Here is a 24,153-nt window from a genome sequence, read left to right on the forward strand (position 1 = left end):
TTGCGGCTGTACAGGACATTGGTTAGGCCACTGTTGGAATATTGCGTGCAATTCTGGTCTCCTTCCTATTGGAAGAATGATGTGAAACCTGAAAGGGTTCAGAAAAGATTTACAAGGATGTTGCCAGGGTTGGAGGATCTGAGCTACAGGGAGAGGCTGAACAGGCTGGGGCTGTTTTCCCTGGAGCGTCGGAGGCTAAGGGGTGACCTTATAGAGGTTTACAAAATTATGAGGGGCATGGATAGGATAAATAGGCAAAGTCTTTTCCCTGGGGTTGGGGAGTCCAAAACTAGAGGGCATAGGTTTAGCGTGAGAGGGGAAAGATATAAAAGATATAAAAGGGATATGGGCCGGGTGCTGGCAGATGGGACTAGATTGGGTTGGGATATCTGGTCGGCATAGATGGGTTGGGCCGAAGGGTCTGTTTCCATGCTGTACATCTCGATGACTCGAAGGAGGAAAGAGAGAGAGACGTGGAGACGTTTATGGATATTATTGAACAAGTTAGAGTTGAGGAAGCAGAAGACACGGCCACCATTTCTGGAGTGATGAAAGCTAACGGGTGTAAAAGGTCAGAATGGAGGAGTGCTGGGCTGCTCTGCCCAAATTTACATAGTTCATAGCTTTATATCTGTTTGTTTTGTGAAACAGGAGATATTTTAACAGCAATAATCTTTCAGCTATTCTAAGTTAATATATACCTATTTGAACAGCAGATATGCTACTTGATGTAAAGCTGTATTCAGTATTATACAGAAATGCTGACGCCTCTGATGATTCCCATCCATCCATGACAGTTTTGAAGTGGTTCCTAAGTGTTATTGTCACAGCTTTGGATAAATCATCCCAAGTAGTCAGTTTGCGTATGGTCAGGCTGCCAATTGTAATATTATTTTCAATATGTTCTGTCCTGTTATACACATTTTCACTATGTTTCAAAGAAATCTGCAGCAGCACCTTGCGAGCATCTGTTGGATAAAAAGCAAACAAACTGGATTTGTACATTCACATGCAAAAAGAGAAGTCACCATCTTTGTCACAAACATTTGAAAATCGAATCTTTGAATTTAAAGTGAAATCTTCTGCTAAGAAATTTAAAAAAGCCACAAATACACACCATGAAAATTTGGGAATCAAGTAAGTTTCTCTAATTAATTTTTTTAAAAAATGTCGTGGCTCCTTTCCTTTGATGTTGTGGTATATAGCATTTCAATATTAAGTTCTTATTAAAAGGTCCAGAGAATTCAATGCTACCCCACGTCAGGACACAACAGAGATTCTTCCTCAACTGTACAGAATGTTTTCCATTTAGTGGTTTGACAGCATAGAACTTGACATATGCTGAAAAAAAAAACATTTTGTCATAGCGTTTTGTCTTGCACTCATCAGGGCAAATCTCAAGAATACCCATGTCAAGGGAACAATGAGAAGAGGGTGCTGATTAATTGGCAAGAGGATTCCAATTAGTCTAGGCATTGCCATAGAGAATAGATCAGTTCGATGATGACCAACAGTTAATTGCCAAGTTCAGGTTTACATTTAAACCGGAATGAGAGAAAAAAATACATATGCATATATTGCACTTGTTTCAAGTTAACAATATAGGTGACAACCATTCTCTAGTTCATTCCCCAGGGCAATAGCTTGATGAATTGGAATCAATCTGCCTTGCTCAAAATTTAAACAAAGATTGGCAATTAACAGTCAGAATTTTAATGGATGCATTCTACATGACAAGACCTCTATCATCAAAGATTACCTACCAATTTCAGCACTCTTCTCAAAAAGATGAATACGTTTTCCCACTTACATTGAAATTCTTGCAAATGTCTGTGTTCAAGACCAAAAGCTGTGACCAAATGCATTTTCAGTAAAACTGATGTTTCCCATTGTTAACATTAATGCCATGCTAAAGTGATGTAAATGAGTTTCCCAGTGGATGACTAATATAATATTCCAGTGGCTATTTTGGCCTTCCTAAAAATCTGGTATGCACTTACTAAGGAATGTAAACCCTTTACTTGGTGTTAGAATTAAACATCCCCAAGATCAAAAATAATGAAAAGAGATGAAGTTCTCTGTTCATACGCATAATAACATCTAATATCTCAAATTGCAAAATGGTCGTGATACCACATGACTGTGGTACTTTCATACCCCAGATATAGTTTTTATTGCTTTTCTGAGTGAGCTGTATCACTTCACTGCCAGATTCTGCTGTAGGCAAATTGAAAAAAAAAATAGTAGGAATGTACAACTCATTTCACTCAGAAATTCAAGAATATAGAGTAAGCAAATAAGGCAGGAGGAGGGAGATGGGTTCCTTCCTGTATTTGCAAGTAAATAAAGCAACAATTAATTCAAACACTGACTAGCATGTACTGATTTCTGGGATGCCAGCACACCTCTATATTACTGCCAAACATTAGTAGTAGTTACTGTCAGACTGCCCACTATGGAGGTCTGTGGGGACATCAATTGAATGGAGTATTATCGCAGCAAGTATACAGGTCAAAATCCTGACATATATTTATTCCCAGTTAAACTGTCTGGTCCATGGCTACTTACATGAAAGGAAAATTGCTTAGAAACTGACATGAGAAATAGCCACTTGATTTAGAAATACTCATCACTTTTCTTCCATTAACATTTAAGCAACATTGGTTTTCATTTGGAACAGAGTGGAAACAAGGATAAATGACAGTACAACAACATTTTCATTTCATGTGAAATGAATGAGCACATAAGTCACAAACATCAAGAAATAACATAAATCACTAACACAGGTTAAATTCCAATAAGTCCTAAAACTGGACATGTCAATGTTATTTTTGAAACTAAAGGAATTGTATCTACCACAAAACATGCAGATTTTAGCACAGACTGAAAAACAGAGTTTCCCAGAGAAAAGAACTTGCAGTGTGGCAATATTCTGCACAACTGCTTGTGTACAACTATAAATAAAACAACTAGACTTTTAAAAAAAAAATTTGGATGAATTGAGAAGTAATTTGACACAGTATACATTTTTATTATATATTTGCCCTCCTCCAGGAAACACTGTACATTGCATCACATGTTAAAACAGAACAAAGCACTTCACAATTACTACAGTTAAAAAAAATCCACAATTCTAAATAGCATGCATCAGATGCTTTATTACCAAAGTACGTTGAACTCATTGTTTGCGTGGATCATCCTTTTCAAAATAATAGAAATTGCATCAATATGTTTGTATACAATGCATGTAATAGCAATATATTAGTGCATGGATGTTAGCTAAAAGCCTCTTTCAAAGAGTGTCAAAATTAATCATTTGAGGACTGCAGTACCATTCTGCACATATACTCAAGGTTTCAAATAGGTGGATTAGGACCACTTCCAAGTTTGGATTCTGTCATTTCCACCCACGTCCATCCCGTTTTTAATACATAAAGACCACTTTATGTGAAAATGCATTACTTAGATAATAAGCTGGTCCATGAAGGACCATTGGTCTCTGATAAGAGAGACACAAGCAATTTTATATTTTGAGGGGCAGCACTCCATATTAAGTGAGAGAGAACAGTAATGGTGGCAGGTCTCCATGTACAGAACAGTTGATACAGGCATAAAACTTGCATCAACTGATCTCATTCTGCACTATACTCTAACCATCGAACAAACTGAGCTAACAAATGCCTACACAGCAATATACAATGATACAAAATCTGACTTTAGAGCCAAAATGAAATCAAGTTCATGAGTGTTATAAATGTCTTCTCTACAAAACAAAGTATGGATGTTATTTTTTTTTTTAAATGTTGCCGCCGTCCTACAAAAGTACTGATTGAACTTAAAGGAAAATGAATTCCAAGTCAATTTCCTTTGCCATGTTATTTCAGCTATACCGGGATATGTATATTCTCCCTAACAATTTTACTCACTCCAATTCTCCAGCAGATGCTTGCAGTCATCTGTAGCCACATCAAGCACAGTTCGTTGACAATTATCTTTTTTATGTGGATTCAAGTCTTTATGGCAGCAGAGCACTTCTAGGCAATTCTGAAGTACAGTAACAGAAATAATTTGTAGTGAAGCAGCTCCATTTGAGGTGAGACACAACCACTCTTCAAACAATTTCAGAATGAGAAAAATTAGAAGACTGATGAAAGAAGATACTTTTCGCTTTCTACTTCAATCATTATGCAAATATAATCAAACATGATCAGAATCTCCTTCTATGATCAGCTTCATGGTAAATCTGCAACGATGGAAGAGATTAAAAAGGTTATTCATTTTCAGTTATATTTCAGCATAACATTCCAATGTATGACTTGTTGAACAGCAAAATATAACTAAATCTGAAAGATCTTCCAATACAAGTTGGATGAAATGTCCAATTAACTTCTTAAGCCAACAAAAGTGCATTTCAGCAGCTTAGTTATCCTGTCTTGCCAGGCACCCTTTCATGATTGATTGACTTTACCAGCATATCATACTCTAATTCAGCTTCAGTTTATTTGTTTGTTTGTTTCCCTCTACTAAGCAGGTACCTTACAAGGTTTCTAACTAATAGTACTTCTGAACATGTTATGTGCAACTTTGACAAATGCATTTCAGCAGTTTATACTGCAAGAACTACATAGGCCATTTCGTCCCTCAAGGCTGTTCCACTATTCAAATGGAACAGCCCTAATTAGTGTCTTAATTCCATCTGCCAACCTTTATTTTGTAATTCCTATTGTCCTTACTAACCAAAAACAAATCTACCAGTCTAAGCTTGGACATTTTCAATTGATCCAGCCTTTCTTTGGAGAAAGCATCAAATTGCTACTACTTTGTATAAAGTGAAACACCCAAACAACTTGGACATAAATTCAAGCTTACATTCCTTGGTTCTCAACTTTCTAATCAAATGAATAATTACTCTACATTGACCGTCATTTTAAACACTTCAAGTGGATCATCTGTCAAACTTCTATGTAGGCTATTCAACTGTTCTCATAACTTAACCCTTTAATGAAGTACCCCCATGCTCATGAATCTATGCTGCACCCTTCCAAGTCAATCTACCATTTACAATGTGTTGCCTAAAACCGAAAGCAGTATTTCAGATGGCGTCTAACCAATATCCTCTGTAGCTCTCACACATCTTCCACTCCATTTAATTCCAGCCCTCTTTGGACAAAGGCCAATACCCCATTAGACTTTTCATTTTTTTAAAGTTTATCCATTAACGCATAATGATTTCAAAACTTGGGACACCTAAATCTCTCTGCTTATCCTCAGTTCCCAGCACCTCATCATTTAGAAAGCACACTGATTGATCTGACTTAGGTCTAAAGTGGATGATCTCATACTTTCCCACACTGAACTCTGTCACATTTAACCTCCCACTATGTAAGCAAATATTTGTCATTCATATAACGTTTCTCTATTAACAAGAAAAAGGATGAATGTGAATGTCATAATTCACAAGTTTTTCAAATTCTCCAAGAAAACAACAGTCATATAGAAATGGAAAAATCAACGCAATGTTTTCCATTTTCCAAGAGAAATAGCTAGTATGTGAATAACATAACACTCACTTATTCCTCAGATAATGAATCATTTCTTTCAGGAGAACATACCTGTTGAATTCACTGGAATGGGTGAATTTCAAACTTTTGGTTGAACTTTAATGGGACAGGACCTCTATTTTGTAAACAGATACGTGCATGCTTGGATAATCTATCTATTACAGCTTTCAAGTATTTGAACAGGTACATATTTTCTCGTGAAACATGCACTTTGTTAGGGGATTTACAATGATTTAAAAAAGACTTGATAAAAGGCGATGCAGTGATGCTGATAATTAAATCAGGACGGCAAGGTGATAAAATGGTCAGAAGCATACCAGATAGAGCAGAGAATTGCAAAAGTGATGCACTTTGAGCGAGGACTAACATGGCAGGTTCCCTAACAATAAATGGAATAATTCTGAAATATGTGGCTAAGATAGATAGATCTTGGTGCCATATACAAAATTCTTGAAAGCTGTAGCAGCATCTGGTTACAGTGGTTAAAAATACTCACATGGGTTTGCTGAGTTTATAAATAGAGTAATGGCATAAAAAAAGGCAAAAAGATCATGCAAGAACTATTTAATGCTGATTAGCCCTTAGGTGGAGTATTGTGGCAATTATGGGCATCACACTTCAAGAAAGATGCAAAGGTCTTCGAATGGGAACAGGGGCACTTTAACAGGTTATTACCAGGGTTGAGGGAGTGAAGAGACTGAAAATGGTAAGACTGGTTTCTAAAGAATAAGAAGAGGTTTAAGAAGTGCACGGAGGAGTTGGACTTTAGATTAGTGTCAGAGCTGGACAACGCTATGACTCTAAGTGGCTTAACAGAGGTTTACAAGATTTTTGAAAGGTTAAAAAAGAAAACAAATTCCCTCTGGTAAATGGATCCATTACAAGGAGTCATAGATTCAAGTAACTGGCAGAACTGGGCATTGTTGTCTTCCATTAGAATTCTCAGGATCTGGAATGCTGTATCCTGACTCCATAAAGATTTTCAAAAGACACAGCTGCTTGAGATGAGAAAGAGTGTTATGTACAAAACAGTAGTGATAAGATTCAATGCATGATAGCTCTAAAGATCCAGTATGGGAGCTAAATGATACGCCTCTGTGTTGTAAGTTTCTAGAATTGCACAGTTTGAAATATAACAAAAATGGGATTTAAGGATACAGATAACTGTCTGCAACAGTTAATAATTTTTTTTTCTAAACTGCTAATTCTATGACTAGGTTAACTAACTTGTAGCTGGAAGCAAGTGTGTAGTCAGCCACATGACAGTAGACATTAATTACTTTCTTGGAACATGCCACAAACTGAATTACATTGAATTCCATTTTGTGGCTCACTGCATTGGGAGCACCAGATGATACCCATCCCTCATAATCACTTAATTCAAGTGAGCAAAACAGTAGCTCTTGGCATTGCTGATGCTTACTGGAATTTGTGATTTTAGAGAATGAGACACAGAACTTGACAATGAATCATCCTTTTGTGGATAAAATCATTATCTCCTGTATATCTAAATATTTTACATTTTTAAAATTACAATACATGAAATAGGAATAGTTTTATAGATTGGGAATACTAAATTTAAAATAGAGCTTGAACTTGAGAGGCAAACCACAGTAATATTATATTACAAAACAGACCTTAAAACCTTTGGATGCTGCAATATGGGCAGCTGTCCAACCGTCTTTGTCAGCATGGTTGATTAGGTCAGCTGAAACCTTAGGTTCCACTGTGAATTTATCACTCTCTTCGGCACATTCAGAGTCTACAAAGCTCAATTTGCGTTCTGAATCATCAGCAAACCTTCTGTCCCCAGATACTTTGTGAAGCATGAGAAGCTTCAGGCAATCCACATGACCAGTGCTCACAGCTGCGTGAAAGGGTGCCCAACCATCCTAAGAATTAAAGCAAAAGAAAAGTTTCCTCCTCAATTTCTAATTCCTGAAGGTCATCTTAATTAGCCAACTAGGAAACTGACAAGACTCAAATTGAAAATTAAAATTGGTTCTGCCAAGATTAAAATTAACATGTTAACTTCATTAATATTCAAACGAAAACCATTAAATAATTTATGTACATAGTTACACAAAATAACTTGCACTACAAAGGTAAAGAATAACATTGCTCAAGCAATGATCATGAAAGAAAAGCTAAGAGTGGGTGAAAAGCAGGTTCTGCAAAATTCTGTTACTTGTTCAGGAGATTTCTAAATAAAGGCACGTTTGGAAATATGTAATCCTGGAATAACTATTTCTATCACATGTTCTGGCTAAATTTGTGTTTTTCAAATGAATGTAATAATTATAAATTTGATCATTTGACCATTCATGTAACTACAACGTTATCTTATAAATAAACAAATCTTTGTTGGTCAAGCCATTTCAGACAACAAACTCATCAAGACAAACAAAATTGGTCACCATAAGTGAGGTGAAGTGCTTCATCTTTCTAGGTGATGTTGTTCTATTATAGTTGTGTGGTATTTTACATAATCTTGCTAACATATATGACTAGCGGCCCCCATAAGACAGTACTAATGCTGTACAGAAAATGTACAGGAGAAACAGACAAAATATTCCATGTATCAATATCCTGATGATAACTTGAAATATGAAGTCATTGATTAAACCCTAGAAGTGCTAAAACCAAACTACCTGATTGTTGTCATTGAGCCTAACAGACAAGATCATCGATGCTTAACCTATCATCTTTTCAAAATCTTTCAAATCCAGGGCTGTTTGGCGATCAGCCAAGTGACAACATATAAAATCTTTGAATTCTTCAAACTATAGAACTATAGCCCAATGATACATGTATTTTCCTGTTTGTTATTTCTTTTAAGGGTAAAGTAATGAAAAACATTGGGATTTATTCTCCTTTGAATACTAAATAGATCATCCTATTATAACTCTGATATCCATCCAAACAGAGTAAATGATCTAAATGAATACCAGTTCTTCAAATTGTAGCACATGACTATCGAGATACTATATGGGAGTAATGCTTAAGAAATTACTTTTTTGACTGAGTTAGATTTTTAAACAGAAGTATTTCATTTGAACTTAAAAGTATCAACGTCTCAACATGTTGCGAAATGTTATACCTATTAATGCATACCTTTTGCCAAAACGAAATACCACAAATGCTGGACATCTAAATGAAAATTCTGGAAATTGTCAGTAGGTCTGGCAGCATCTCTGGTGGGATAATAGAGTTAATGTTTCAGGTTGTGACTTTTCATCAGATGTTTCTCGCTCCACAGATAATGTCAGACTTGCTAAGTATTTCCAGTATTTTCTGCTCAACTTTTACATAATTGTTTCTTAACCAAACAGGAAACCATCATCATTCTACAGGAATGTATTGCTATGAGGAAATGACTGATAGTTTCTCATTGTGCAAGCTAAACCAATATTTATGAATGTAAATTTCAAGCAAGTAATCCTCCCCACTGTCAGACTTGAATGAATTAGTTGCATGTGCTCAGAAAGCAAAAATAACTGGATAAAATTGCAGTTTTTTTAAAAAACGATCACCTTTGTCAAATGAAATAACTGATGGGCTCCATAGAGACATATTAATGGAGAGAAAGAGGACATAAGTGACTACTGCAAACTTTATGTACCAAACAATACAGATTGGTAGTACAAAACTTAAGCATAGCTAAAAAAGACTGGAGTTGAAGCTTGTCATCTTGTACCAATGGAACTAGAATACAACTCAAACCTCAGGAATGTACATCCACTATTAGGTGAGATCCTGATATTGGAAACCATTTATTAAATAATCCAGACTGTGCCATGGGTTACACCAGAAAAACATTTAAGATCATATGTGGAATCTGCAGTGTGATGCATTTGCCTATGCTAGAAGTTACATACATTCTGAGGATCCTGTTTTATATAGGAAAAATTAAAAACAAAGTAAGTCAGGTTTATCAGTGTCTTGTTATGAACGTAAATAATAAATTAAAGGACAGGGGTGTTCATTTGTTGATCATCCTAGAATCAATTTGGAGAGTACTGCCAACTTTTAATATTTCAAATGTTCATTATAAGAAATGGCACAGAGTTTCTAATTTCCAACACTTACAACAGTCATTATACCACAATCCGCTCCAGCTTCCAATAAGCTAAGTGTACATTCAGTGTGTCCATTCAGACAAGATAGATACAGAGGAGTTTGATCTCCTTCAGCAGCATAATTTATATTTGCACCGTAAGTAATAAGCACTTCAGCACACCTGTAAAGGAATAAACAATGAAAATAAATATCATTTCCAAATTTGTTCAATAGATGGTTCATATTGAATGATTTGACACTAATGTCTTTCCAGATTAGAATTTGATAGTACAATACATTTATCCACACAGTATGGAGAGATTAAAAGATATCCCCACAGATGGCTAGTTAAGGATCTTCTTCCTGATTGCTCACAAATAGGGTTTGTTAGCATTCAATGTGTAACTGTAGTGAAGCAACGTGCACTTCCACAGTGGTCAACCAGAGGGAGGGCAAGGAGAGGGAGAATCTAACTCCATGTAATTTCTAATGCTCAGATCAAGTGCAACATTGCCAAAACAGAGAGCACTAAAATTGCGCATTCTCCTATGGGAAGAGATGTAATTTGCCAGAAAAGGGGAGAAAATGCACTGCTTAATTTGAAGTGCTACAAAATAAAACCACCTAATCAAAAAGTGTGCACTTTGGGAAAATTTGGCACTGGCTACAAAGGAAAATTGAAAGAATATAAAATCGGTATTTAAATAATAAATTTATGTTAAAATCATTTCTTAAACTACAATAAAAAAGTTTATACATGGGCTAGAAATTGGATCGGACCTGAATCAAGAGAAAGTCTTGCTGCTATGCAGGCTGCTTATGAAGCTGGTGACAAAGTCACGACAAAGTGATCCATCAGCCTTATTTATTATTGGCAAACTGCAGGCAGCTCTCATTGCCTGAGATGCAGCTTGCCTGTCGTAGCGGGGAGTGAAATTGGCCAGTTTGAATGCAGAGTCTGGAGGATGCATCACATAATGAGCTCCTGCTTCGTGTGGCAAAATGAGAAGTTAAAATTTAATTTGCAGGTGGTAAACTTGTGTGGGACTTAAAAGTGTCAGAAGAAACTTATCACAGTATGCATCGAGAACTCTGTAGTGTTTAGTAATTTTGCAATGGGAACTTGAAACAGATACTGGGATCATTATATATGAAAATTTGACTATAGGGACCAATAGGGTTAAAAATGTTATTTTGAGTCTATATAAGCTTGCACTCACTTCGATTCTCTAAAATGTGGGGAGCAAAACCTAATTTTGGCCAAGTTTCTTGTGGTCACAAAATTAAATAACAACTTACCCAACATGCCCCTCTGCAGCAGCTGCACACAATGGTGTGAATAAATTATTTCCAATGGCATCAACCTGTGCTCCTGAATTCAGCAGCAATGTTACACAATCTACAAGAGAAACGGGTTTTAATATTTGCAAAGCACAAAAATTCCAAACTGCATTACACAACCATGGCTCAGACTTTGGTGATCAGTAGTAAGACAAAGCTGCTCAAGGCTGACCTTGAAGAAAGGTCTGACAACATTTGCTGCAATCTCAACATCAGTTTGAATCTGGTGTGAAGTCAAGGTTATCTCCAGGCACCCAGCAGGTAAGCAATAAATCACATGGAAACATTCTCAGAATGCAAACCAGGAAGTAAATGAATTACAGGGAGCGTGAGATAAACACGCAAACACAAAGCTGGAAGCTGAAATAATGAAATACAAATTTTTCACAAAATGGAGAAATTTGATAAATAATTACAAAATTAGTTTGTCAAGATCTGCAAAGCTCTTACATCATTATGAATGCAGTATGCTGATAAAAATCATACTTGCATCTCATTTAACAAGATACAACTTAGGGGTTTTTAACCACAAGACTAACAGTGTAATAAGGAAAGTTCTGGTCAGTTCATTCTCATGCAATCATTCCTAACAGGCAACATCCCTAACACACTACATCACCATTCCTGGATGCATCCATCAGAGGTGGTGGTATACAGGAGGGACAGACTACTCTGGGAATCTTAAATTTGACTCTGGATTCCATGAAATACCATGGCTTCAGGCCAAAAATGTACATATGGTGACGGACTTCAGCATTCATCATCAAAAATGGAACGTTAGCACTGAAGGACACAGCTGCTCAAATGGGTCTGAAGCGGATAGTGAGGGACAACAATATTTCAATTTAGGTCTGACCAAGTTGCATTTATGCGTCGAACTCACTTTTGCTTTTTTTCCGCGATTACATTTTTTGGCTGGAATGAACTTCAAGCCACTGAATCAGATCAATATCATGAAAATTTTACAAAACTAACATAATTCTTAAGTTTAAATTTATCCATGGTCTGAATCATCATTTTCTTACTTCTGTAATTTAACCTCTTGATTTGTATTGGATGGTAATCTGTGTATATGAAAGACTAAATCCTTTTGCTCTTCCACCAATCTTAATCCTATCTTAATCCCTAGTCCTATAAGGAGACAACAGCCAAGTGGTATCGTTGCTAGACTATTAATCCAGAAGGTCAGCTAATGTTCTAGGGCCTCTGCTTTGAATCCCACCATGGAAGATGATAGAATATGAATTCAATAAAAATATCTGGAATTAAGAATTTACTGATGACCATGAAATCATTGTTGATTGTCAGAAAAACCCACTGGTTCACTGATGCCTTTCTGGGAAGGTAGTCTGCCGTCTGGCCTACAAGTGGCCAGACCCACAGCAATGTATTTGACTCTTAACCACCCTGTGAAATAGCAAGCCACTTACTTATAACAATCACTATGAAGTCTCAACAAAGAAGTGAAACTGGATGGTCCACGTGGCACTGGCCAAGGCATTGGAAAAGACATTGGTTGAAACAGAACTGTGAACTGTGAACCATGCGAAGATCTCCTCACCAACATGTGGTGGCCAGTGCCAAAATTAGAACAGCTCTCAGACTAGTCAAGCGCCAGCATGACATCGTCTGTAAGGAATGAATTCAATGAGTACAACTGTGTTCCAGGCATCATCATCAACATCCCTTGATATGTCCTGTCCTACCAACAGGACAGACCCAGCAAAGGTGGTGGCATAATAGTGTACAGTCAGCAGGGAGACGCCTGAGGAATCCTTCACACTGACTCCAGACCCCAGGAAGTCTAATGGTTTCAGACTAAACATGGGCAAACAAAAACCTCCTGCTGATGAATCAGTACACCATGTTGAACAAACTTTGAGGAAGCACTGAAGGTGACAAGGATTAAAATATTATGCTGGGTGGGATATTTCAACGTCCATCACGAAAAGTGACTCGGTAGTAGCACTACTGAGTCAAGATTAAACTGATGCTGGAAAAGCACAGCAGGTCAGGCAGCATCCGAGGGAGCAGGAAAATCTATGTTTCGAGCAAAAGCCGGCACAGTGGATCAGTGGTTAGCACAGTGCCCTCATAGCTCCAGGGACCCAGGTTCAATTCCCACCTTGGGCAACTGTCTGTGTGGAGTTTGCACATTCTCCCAGTGTCTGCGTGGGTTTCCTCCGGGTGCTCCAGTTGCCTCCCACAGTCCAAAGATGTGCAGGTTAGGTGAATTGGCTATACTAAATTGCCAATAGTGTTAGGTGGATTAGTCAAGGATAAATGTAGGGGAATGGGTCTGGGTGGGTTGCTCTTCGGAGGGTCAGTGTGGACTTGTTGGGTCGAAGGGAGTGTTTCCACACTGTAGGGAATCTACTCTTATCAGGACATCAGTCATTCCTGCTCCTCGGATGCTGCCTGACCTGCTGTGCTTTTCCAGCATCACTCTAATCTTGACTCTGATCTCCAGCATCTGCAATCCTCACTTTTGCCTAGTAACACTACTGATCGGGCCCTAAAGGACATAGCTGCTAGACTGGCCCTATGGCAGGTGGTGAGGATGCCTGCAAGAGGGAAAACATACTGAACCGACTTCTTATCAAATGGAATGTATTGATAAGAGTGACTGGGCATCCATGAGGTTCTGTGGGTCACCAACAGTAGCAGAATCGTACTCCAATTCAATCTGGCATATCCCCACTCAACCTTTACCATCAAGCCAGGGGATCAACCCTGATTCAATGGAGACTGCAGGGGCCATACCTAAAAATAAAAGGTGTCAATCTGGTGAAGCTACCAAACAGAAGTATTTGCGTGCCAACCAGCATTAGTAATAAGTGATGAACAGATCACTAACGTATCAGATTTAAACTCTGCATTTCTACCACATCCAGTCATGTTTGGAGGAAGACAATTAACCAACTCATGTGAGGAAATGGGTGCACAAATATCCCCATCCTCAATGATGGAAGTACCCAGCGCAGCAGTGCAAAAGATAAGGCTAAAGCATTTACAGCAATCTTCAGCCAAAAGTGCAAAGTGGATGACCTATTTCAACTTCCTCCAGTTGTCCCTAGAATCAGATGCCAGTCTTTAGCCAATACAATTCACTCTGTGATATCAAGAAAATGGTTGGAGACACTAGATACTGCAAAGGCTATGGGCCCTGACAATATTCTAGCAAGGATACTGAAGACGTGTGCTCCAGAAAATGCTGCTCCCCTAATCAAGCTCTTCCAGTACAGTTACAACACGGGCATCTATTCAACAATGTGGAAAATTGGTCAGGTATGCCTGCACACAAAAAGCAGGACAAACCCAACCTGACCAATTAGCACCCATCCTTTGACTCTTGTTCAGTAAAGTGATGGAAGGTGTCATCAACAGTGCCATCAAGGGCATCTGCTCAGCAATAACCTGCTCACTGACTCCCAGTTTTAGTTCTGCCAGGACCACTCAGCTCCTGACCTCATTAAAACCTTGGTTCAAACATGGACAAGAGAGCTGAATTCCAGAGGTAAGGTGAGTGTGACAGAGAGATCACATTTGACTGAATATGACATCAAGGAGCCAGAGAAAAACCTGAATTAATGGATATCGGGGGCAAACTTTCTGCTGCTTGGAGTCATACTTGGCAGTCAGTCATCTCGACTCCAGGACATCTCTGCAGGTGTTCCTCAGGGTAGAGACCTAGACCCAGCCATTTTCAGCTGCTTCATCAATATCCTTCCTTCCATTAGGTCAGAAGTGAGAATGTCCACAAATCATTGCACAATGTTCAGCACCATTTGCGACTCCTCAGATACTGAGGCAGTCCATGTTTAAATGCAACAAAGGTGGAGACAATGTCCAGGCTTCAGGTGACAAGTAGCAAGAAATATTTGTGCCACACAAATGCCAGGTAGTGACCATCTCCATAAAGGGACAATCTAACCACTGCCCCTTGACTGTCAATGGTATTACCATTTCTAATGAAGGGCTTTTTCCCCAAAGTGTTGACTCTCCTGCTCCTCAGATGCTGCCTGACCTGCTGTCTTTTCTCTGACTGTCCAGCATGTGCAGTCCTCACTTTTTCCAAATGGTGTTACCATCACTGAATGCCCCACTATCATTCCTGGAGTTACCATTGACCAGAAACTCAACTAAACGAGCCACATGAACACAATGGTTATGAGAGTAGGTCAGAAACTAGGAATACGGCAGTGAGTAACTCATTACCTGACACCCAAAGCCTATTTATCATCTACAATTCAGGCGTGTGATGTAATACTCCCCATTTGCCTAAATGAGTACAGCTCCAACAATATTTAAGCAGCTTGACACCATTCAGGTCAAAACAGCCCACATGATTGGCACCACATCCACAAGCATCCACTCCCTCCACCTCCATCACTCAGTATCAACAGTGTGCACTGCAGAAATTCACCAAAAATCATTAGACTTCACCTTTGAAACTCACAACCACTTCCAGCTAGAAGGACAAGGGCAGCAGATGCATGGAAACACCACCACCTGGAAGTTTCCCTCCAAGATACACACCATCCTGACTTGGAAATGTTTTGCTATTTCTTCACTGACGCCAGGTCAAAATCCTGCAATTTCTTCCCCAAGGACAGCAGTTCAAGAAAGCAGCTCACCATTACCTTCTCAAGGTCAGGCAACAAATGCTACCCACTCAGTGACACCCATGTCCCACAAGTGAATCATTTAAAAAATATTCCCATCATATTCATACCATTTTTCTTCCATAACTTTACTCTTTTCTCTACTCCTTGGAAAGCTAACTCTTTTATTTCTCCACAACCGAACTAACCCTGATGTTTTACTACTGCCCGAGTCTACAATGGCGCTATTCTCTGGTGAGTTTTCATTCCAGCATTATTACCATTTTCCCATTTATACTTTGAATCCTTTCACTGTCACCTATCCAATTCACTGGTACTACTCCTCCAATCCAGACTTTTTGGTCCATAATATTTGACTTCTTCATGCTGGTACTACTATGGAGAATTTAGTTACACATTTTGGGTGGCAATTCCTGATCTTGTTAAACTGTTGAGGCTGACAGGAACTTTCACCTATAGTTTGCAATATACAAAGGAAACCCGATTACCCGGCATTCTATTCTCTAAATTTCGGATTATCCGAATAAGATCGTAAGGTCCTGATGCTTGGCTAAACTGTTTCATCTGGCATTCGATTATCTGAACATAATACTCCCCGCCCCAGTCGTTTGGATAATCGAGGTTCCTCTGTACCCAAAGTAACATCATTAGTTGCGAGTTAGGAGCAGCACTAATGTGAGTTGGGAGTAGAGAAGAACTATTTTGTAGGAAAACTATTTTACAGTAAAAACAATGAGTTTTTGATTTCAGCTAGGTAATCATGGGACCAGATAGGACTAGTACCAATTTTATGTAAAACAATACATATAAACCACTATTTCCATGTGTTACCATTACACAATATAGGAAAGAAGAATGATAAACAGAATTACTTTTAATCTACTAAATGAGTAAAATAGTTGACAATTTCTACTGAAACTAAATAGATGTCAGTTATTTTAAACTTAGATGTTACAGTTTAAGAGGCTGTCATTAACGTTTTTTTTTATTAGAGATAGGTTAGTGCAGTACAATACCAAAACTGAAAGCTATAAGATGGAGCAACAATAAAGTGCACAGGTGAAGTAAGGGATGCTTTGTTTTTTGAACAAGAATACATTGTGGTAGATATGTCAGAATTGAGAGGCTACAGGAAGGAGGATATTAATTTGCAACAAGAGGAAAGCTTTGAAGAACAATAACAGAAACATGTATAAATAGAAAAAGAAGATTCTGAATGACTAATACAACTTAAAACTGTAGCATCACAGCGTTCAATTTTAATGTGATTAATCTTCTACATCAACTTACCATCTTTTGAACACAAACCGAGTGTGGTTTGTTTAGTTAATGGGGCTGTAATAGGATTTTATCAATATTTTTACAATTAACTATGTGTGTCACAATTGTTAACTCCTTTAGATCAGAACTCCACAAAAGCACAGCTTATCAACAAAGAAACAAAATCAGATGTAGCCGGAAAAGCTCATCAGTTGGAGGGAATCTGGAGGGACAGGATGTACATGTATTTGGAAAGGCAAGGACTGGTTAGGGATAATCAACATGGCTTTGTGCGTGGAAAATAATGTCTCACAAACTTGATTGAATTTTTTGGAGAAGTAACAAAGAGGATTGATGAGAGCAGAGCAGTAGATGTGATCTATATGGACTTCAGTAAGTCATTCGACAAGGTTCCCCATGGGAGACTGGTTAGCAAGGTTAGATCTCATGGAATACAGGGTTTAGATTAGAATGGTGCTGGAAAAGCACAGCAGGTCATGCAGCATCAGAGGAGCAGGAAAATTGACGTTTTGGGCAAAATCCCTTCATCAGGATTTTCCTGCAGCTCGGATGCTGCCTGACCTGCTATGCTTTTCCAGCACCAGGCTCATCTAAACATCTGCAGTCCTCACTTCTGCCTCACAAAATACAAGGAAAACTAGCCATTTGGATACAGAACTGGCTCAAAGGTAGAAGACAGAAGATGGTGGTGGAAGGTTGTTTTTCAGACTGGAGGCCTGTGACCGTGAAATGCCACAAGGATCGGTGCTGGGTCCTCTACATTTTCGTCATTTACAGAAATGATTTGGATACAAGCATAAGAGGTACAGTTAGTAAGATTGCAGATAACACCAGAATTGGAGGTATAGTGGACAGCAAAAAGGGTTACCTTAGTTTACAACAGAATCTTGACTAGATGGGCCAATGGGCTGAGAAGTGACAGATGGAATTTAATTCAGATAAATGAGAGGTGCTGCATTTTGGGAAAGCAAATCTTAGCAGGACTTATACACTTAATGGTAAGGTCCGAGGGAGTGTTGCTGAACAAAGAGACCTTGGAGTGCAGGTTCATAGCTCCTTGAAAGTGGAGTAGCAGGTAGATTGGATAGTGAAGGCGGCGTTTGGTATGCTTTCCTTTATTGGTCAGAGTATTGAGTACAGAAGTTGGGAGGTCATGTTGTGGCTGTACAGGACATTAGTTAGGCCACTGTTGGAATATTGCGTGCAATTCTGGTCTCCTTCCTATCAGAAAGATGTTGTGAAACTTGAAAGGGTTCAGAAAAGGATTAGATTAGATTACTTACAGTATGGAAACAGGCCCTTCGGCCCAACAAGTCCCTGGATGTTACCAGGGTTGGAGGATTTAAGCTATAGGGAGAGGTTGAATAGGCCAGGGCTGTTTTCCCTGGAGCATGGACAGGATAAATAGACAAAATCTTTTCCCTGGGTTGGGGGAGTCCAGAACTAGAGGGCATAGGTTTAGGGTGAGAGGGGAAAGATATAAAAGAAACCAAAGGGGCAACTTTTTCACTCTTCCCTGGAGCATGGATAGGATAAATAGACAAAATCTTTTCCCTGGGTTGGGGGGAGTCCAGAACTAGAGGGTGAGAAAGGAAAGATACAAAAGAGACCTAAGGGATAACGCAGAGGGTGGCACGCTTATGGAATGAGCTGCCAGAGGAAGTGGAGGAGGCTGGTACAATTACAGCATTTAAAAGGCTTCTGGATGGTTATATGAAGAGGAAGGGTTTAGAGGGATATGGGCCGGGTGCTGGCAGGTGGGACTAGATTGGGTTGGATATCTGGTTGGCATGGAGGGGTTGAATCAAAACGTCTGTTTCCATGCTGTACATCTCTGTGACTCTATGACTTTATGAGGTCTGGTGTAGCGTATGTGATGAGAAATCAAAGTTAACGTTTCGGGTCCAGTGACCCTTCCTCAGAACTGATTGTAGCTAGGAAGGTGTCTGTTCATATGAAGATAGGGGGTAGGGAATAAACAATAGGTGGGGATAGAGCCCAAGAGAGAAAAACAGTTGGACAGACAATGGAGTGGATAGCGATCTGGCCAGGAGGGTGAATAGCTGTTAATGAAGATGGTTAGTGGCTAAAAATAGGTTGTGTAATAACAGACCTGGCATTTGGGTGTGGGGGTAAGGACATGGGAAAGCTCCAGCCCTAAAGTTATTGAACTTGATATCAAGTCCAGAAGGCTGCAGGGACCCCAAGCAGAAAATGAGGTGCTGTTCTTCCAGTTTACGCTGAGCTTCGCTGAAGCACTGTAACAAACTGAGGCAGAGATATTGGTCAGGGAACAGGGTGGTGTGTTAAAGTGGAAGACAACTGGGAGCCCAGGGTCATTTTTGCAGACAGAAAGTAGGCGTTCTGTGAAGTGGTCACCCAGTCTACACCTCATTTCCCCAATGTAAAGGAGACCACACTGTGAACAGCAAACACAGCACAGTCTGTTTTGATGTAATACAATAGCTTTGTTCCCGTGTAATCCTACGTTATAAGAAAACAGCATAATAGCGGCACCATTTAAACGAATGGCACAAGAATCACATTATAGTCAATGCAAATAAGGAAAGTTCGCATTCTACAAATAATAGTCTAAATTCCTCAATCAGGTTATAGCCAACACGTGTTGACGAAACACACGTCGTAGCAGAATCCACTGTATATTGAATCGAGTGCAGTCCAGGTAAAGTGCTGCTTCAGGATCTCTGACTCTTCCCTTCCTCAGCATCAGGTAAAATGTAAACACATTGGAGGGCACATAACACATTCGCAAGAATGATTACATGGATGAGAAAATTCACTTATGGAAGTATATTGGAGGGGATACGAATACCTTCCTTGGAGAAGAGATGGCGAAGACGTGACTTGATAGAAGTTTCAAAACCATGAAGGGTCTGGACAGGGAAACTGGGGAGAAATTTGTCCGTATTTGTCAAAGAATTAAGAAAGAGGGGGCACAGATTTAAAGTAATTTGCAAATGAAGGACATGCAATGTTCTGCTGCAAATTTGAAAAATTCAAAATGCAAATTTCACACAATGAGTAGTTAGGGTGTGGAAAGAATTACTGTACATGGTTGGTGGAATCAGGTTCAACAGATGCATTCATTAGATCAGAAGATGATTATTTGAGTAGAAATAAAGTTCAGGGTCAAGGGAAAAGTCAGGAGAACGGTAGTAAGTCGTAATGCTCATTTTGGAAGTTAGTGCAGTCACAACGGGCCGAATAGCTTCCTTTGGCATGGTAAGTTTTGGAATTCTGAAATTTCATTTTTGCAGGAACTGGTATGAAATCAATGATCCGACGAGTTAGTAAGAGGGATGTCAGTTATGATAATAGAGCTGCCAACATCCTGCACACTTAATTGGCACCTCATTAACCATCAACATTCATCTAGAGTAGTTTAGGGGTTTTACAGACGTGTTCCTAAATCTGTCCTAAAAGTCCATCTTCAAATCTCACCTGCACTGGAGTTTTGTCATACCATGTCTGAATAGACTAATTTTATTTTTGTGTCAAGTGTAGCCTGCACTTCATGCGGAGGTGCTCTTTCGCATCTGTAAGCTTATTTAGATATAGAGAAAAATGGCAAGCAGAGGTGTTGGAACAAATCACCCACCCCCTCTTTTCTAGGTGTTAGTGGAAAAACTCAACAGGAAGGAGCTGAAATCTCCAGATGGCAGAAGGGTACCCATGTCAGATAGGAGCAACGGTGAGAAGTGACACAGCAGGTGAATGCTAGTAGCAGTCTACAATGCCAAAGTGAAGTCAATAATTTTACAGCTACCAAGGTGAAAATTATTTTCTTACTTGCTCCATCATTATCCCGGTCATGCCAACACTCAAGGTTCCCCTTTCCTACTTCTAATCACTTTTCTCCAATCACGACAGTGAACTTTCCTTTTGTTGTAGCTGCCAAATACTACACCTTTCAATCTTCTCATAATTGTTGCCGTGATGTATCATTTCTTCACAATTCTTTCAGCAGAACTCCAACCTGACACCCTGCTATAGAAAGGATGTTATTAAACTAGAAAGGGTGAAAAAAAAATTGCAAGGATGTTACTAAGACTGGAAGATTTGAGTTATAAGGAGAGGCTGGATAGGCAGCATAGGAGGCTGAGGGATGACCGTATCGAGGTTTATAAAGTCATGAGGGGCATAGATACGGTGAATAGTCTTTCTGGAGTGTTTTCCACAAAGTCAGGAAGTCTGAAATTAGACGAGAAAGTGAGGACTGCAGATGTTGGATATCAGAGTCAAGAGTGTGGTGCTGGAAAAACACAGGTCAGGTAGCATCCGAGGAGCAGGAGAATCGACGTTTCGGGCAAAAGCCGAATGAGGCTGATCAACGATATAGGTTTAAGGAGAGAGGGCAAAGATTTAAAAGGGACCTGAGGGGCAACATCTTCACACAGTGGGTGGTACATATATAGATCGAGCAGCCAGATGGGAGTACAATTACAATGTTTAAAAGACATTGTGCGAGCGTGCGTATTTTCACAATCTTTCACCAATACTCAGAATAACATGACCTTCCTTTTACATAGGACAAGCTGACGTGCAATAGTGAGTAAGAATACATTCAAGAATGGAAATTGCTCATCTACAATCAATCCACATTGGAAGAGGCTGCCAAAAATGCTTTGAGCAAGGGGACAAATCAGGTGCATTATGATGGGAGAAGCTAGGGGTCATGTTCAGAAGAATATTTGTCATTTCATCCTCTGACTTCTCATATATTTCTTTATTCTCTATCCTCGATCACAACTTCTTCACCTTTGACAACCGGTTCTTCATCCAGACATATGGAACGGCCATGGGGACCAAATTTACACCCCAATTTGCCAACATCTTCATGCACAGGTTCGAGCAAGACCTCTTCTCTACACAGGACCTCCAACCAACATTATACACCAGGTACATTGACGACATTTTCTTCCTCTGGACCCATGGTGAGGAGTCACTGATAAAACTACACAGTGATATCAACAAGTTTCATCCCACCAAACTCACCATGGACTACTCTCTACTATCTGTCTCATTCTTGGACACTTGCATCTCCATCAAGGATGGACACCTCAGCACCATACTCTACCGCAAACCCACAGACAACCTCACAATACTACACTTCTCCAGCTTCCACCCCAAAACACATTAAAACAGCCATCCCCTATGGACAAGCCCTACGCGTACACCGGATCTGTTCAGATGGAGGAACATGACGGGCACCTGGAAACACTCAGGGATGTCCTCATAAGAATGGGTTACGATGCTCAAATCATCGACCGCCAGTTCCGACGTGCCACAGCAAGGAACTGTAATGACCTCCTCAGGAGACAGACACGTGCTGCAACCGACAGGGTACCCTTCGTTGTCCAGTACTTCCCAGGAGCCAAAAAACTACGCCATGTTCTTCGCGACCTGCAACACATCATCAATGAGGATGGGGACCTCACCAAGACATTCCCCATACCTCCACTGCTCACCTTTAAACAACCGCCAAACCTCAAACAGATCATTGTTCATAGCAAACTGCCCGGCTTTCAGGACAACTCCATACAACCCTGTCATGGTAGGCGCTGCAAGACGTGTCACAGTGTGGACATGGATACCACCATTACACGTGGGGACACTTCCCACCTTATATGTGGGGGGTACTCATGCAACTCAGCCAATGTTGTCTATCTCATATGCTGCAGGCAAGGATGCCGAGGCATGGTACATTGGTGAAACCGAGCAAAGGCTACGGCAATCGATGAATGGGCACCGCACAACAATCAACAGACAGGAGTGCTCCCTTCCAGATGGGGGAACACTTCAACGGTCCAGGACATTCGACCTCAGACCTTCGGGTGATCATGCTCCAAGGCGGACTTCGGGACAGGCAGCAGAGGAAAGTGGCCAAGCAGAGGCTGATAGCTAAGTTCGGTACTCATAGGGAGGGCCTCAACCGGGACCTTGGGTTCATGTCACATTACAGGTGGTCACCTATACACTACACACACACACACACACACACATGCGCGCGCACACACTGTTACAGACACACATACTCTCACAGACTTAGACCACTTTATACATATATATACACACACACACACACACACACGTTTGTGGGGTGAATTTGTACTTGCAGAGTTACATTGCACTTTGTGAACTCATTTTTTAGATTAGAATCAGTCTAAACATTATGGCACAGACAGGGAACACAGGGGACTGACGCCTTCAACATCTATCTGACTGACACCAATTGTTACAGTTAACCTGAGAACGTAACTTTAAAAAAAAAATTGTGATTTACATAAGAAAGAAGTGAAACTATCATGGTCATTCTAACAGATGAGAGACTTAACATACAATCAATGTATAATTTCAGTTATATCACACTGTAAACTTTTGCTATAAATTCTGTGCCTTACAGTTGTGTACTCCACAACCACCTGAAGGAGTGGTGCTCTGAAAGCTAGTGCTTCCAATTAAACCTGTTGGACTATAACCTGGCGTTGTGAGATTTGTAACTTTGTACACCCCAGTCCAACACCGGCATCTCCAAATCATGAATTTCTTGCTTCGTGTGTACATTATGATAAAATGATCCTGCTTTAAGCTCACATTCATCTCTCACAAGCTACCAATTTGCTGCTTTACTTTATTTCCTTTGCATTAATGTTGGTGTTTATATTTAGGTCACTAACTAAGCAGATATAAAGAGTAGTTGTAGTCATAGGAGTTACAGTTTTCATAGTGGAGGAGGGAAGATTCATCCTAAACCATTAAATGGGGTTGACAGCTGGCAATTTTGCCATTTCTTGTTGGATTTTGGCTCTCTAGACATCCTCAACTTGCTCCTTCATGTCTTCTTGCAAGGCGGTTCCAAAAGCTAATCCTTTCTGAGGACAAAGATGCACAGGATGCAGCAACCAAGTATGATTTTAAAGATTCTTTGGGTTGTACTTCAGTATTGCTTCAGAAATCCACGTATAGCTTGAACTGCAGAGTGGCGTTGATTGTAATCTTGAACAGCACACGTTCTCAAGTTGCCTCGCTAAAGCAGCTGTCAGGAATCAGGGATGGTGCTTAGTCTCAGATCTATTGGAAGGATATTGTCAGGTGCACACGGCAAAAGTACAGAGCAAGAGTCTGGAAACCAGACACAGACTGACATTCATTGTCCAGGGTCATGAGGCAGATATAAACACATTCCTGTTCCTGAACAACATTAGTGCCTCACAAATGCCAAGCTAGAGCCATCACCAATGAGAGAGCTTCTTGACATTCAATGG

The 24,153-nt window shown here is 39.7% G+C and overlaps 1 protein-coding gene across 7 annotated transcripts in view; it reads right to left on the reverse strand.

Moving 5' to 3' along the window:
- The window catches only part of cttnbp2 (cortactin binding protein 2), a 157,886-nt gene that overhangs the window by 55,559 nt on the left and 78,174 nt on the right, over positions 1-24,153 (reverse strand). For all 7 annotated transcript variants that reach the window (XM_043709595.1, XM_043709596.1, XM_043709594.1 and 4 more), the window contains 5 exons: positions 10,920-11,019; positions 9,651-9,801; positions 7,199-7,453; positions 3,927-4,044; positions 702-968 (listed from right to left, as the gene is read on the reverse strand). In XM_043709595.1, the coding sequence (XP_043565530.1) occupies positions 702-968; positions 3,927-4,044; positions 7,199-7,453; positions 9,651-9,801; positions 10,920-11,019 (891 nt within the window). The remainder of the gene's footprint in view (positions 1-701; positions 969-3,926; positions 4,045-7,198; positions 7,454-9,650; positions 9,802-10,919; positions 11,020-24,153) is intronic.

The sequence above is a fragment of the Chiloscyllium plagiosum genome, chromosome 19 (genome assembly GCF_004010195.1).
Source record: "Chiloscyllium plagiosum isolate BGI_BamShark_2017 chromosome 19, ASM401019v2, whole genome shotgun sequence".
NCBI lineage: Eukaryota > Metazoa > Chordata > Chondrichthyes > Orectolobiformes > Hemiscylliidae > Chiloscyllium > Chiloscyllium plagiosum.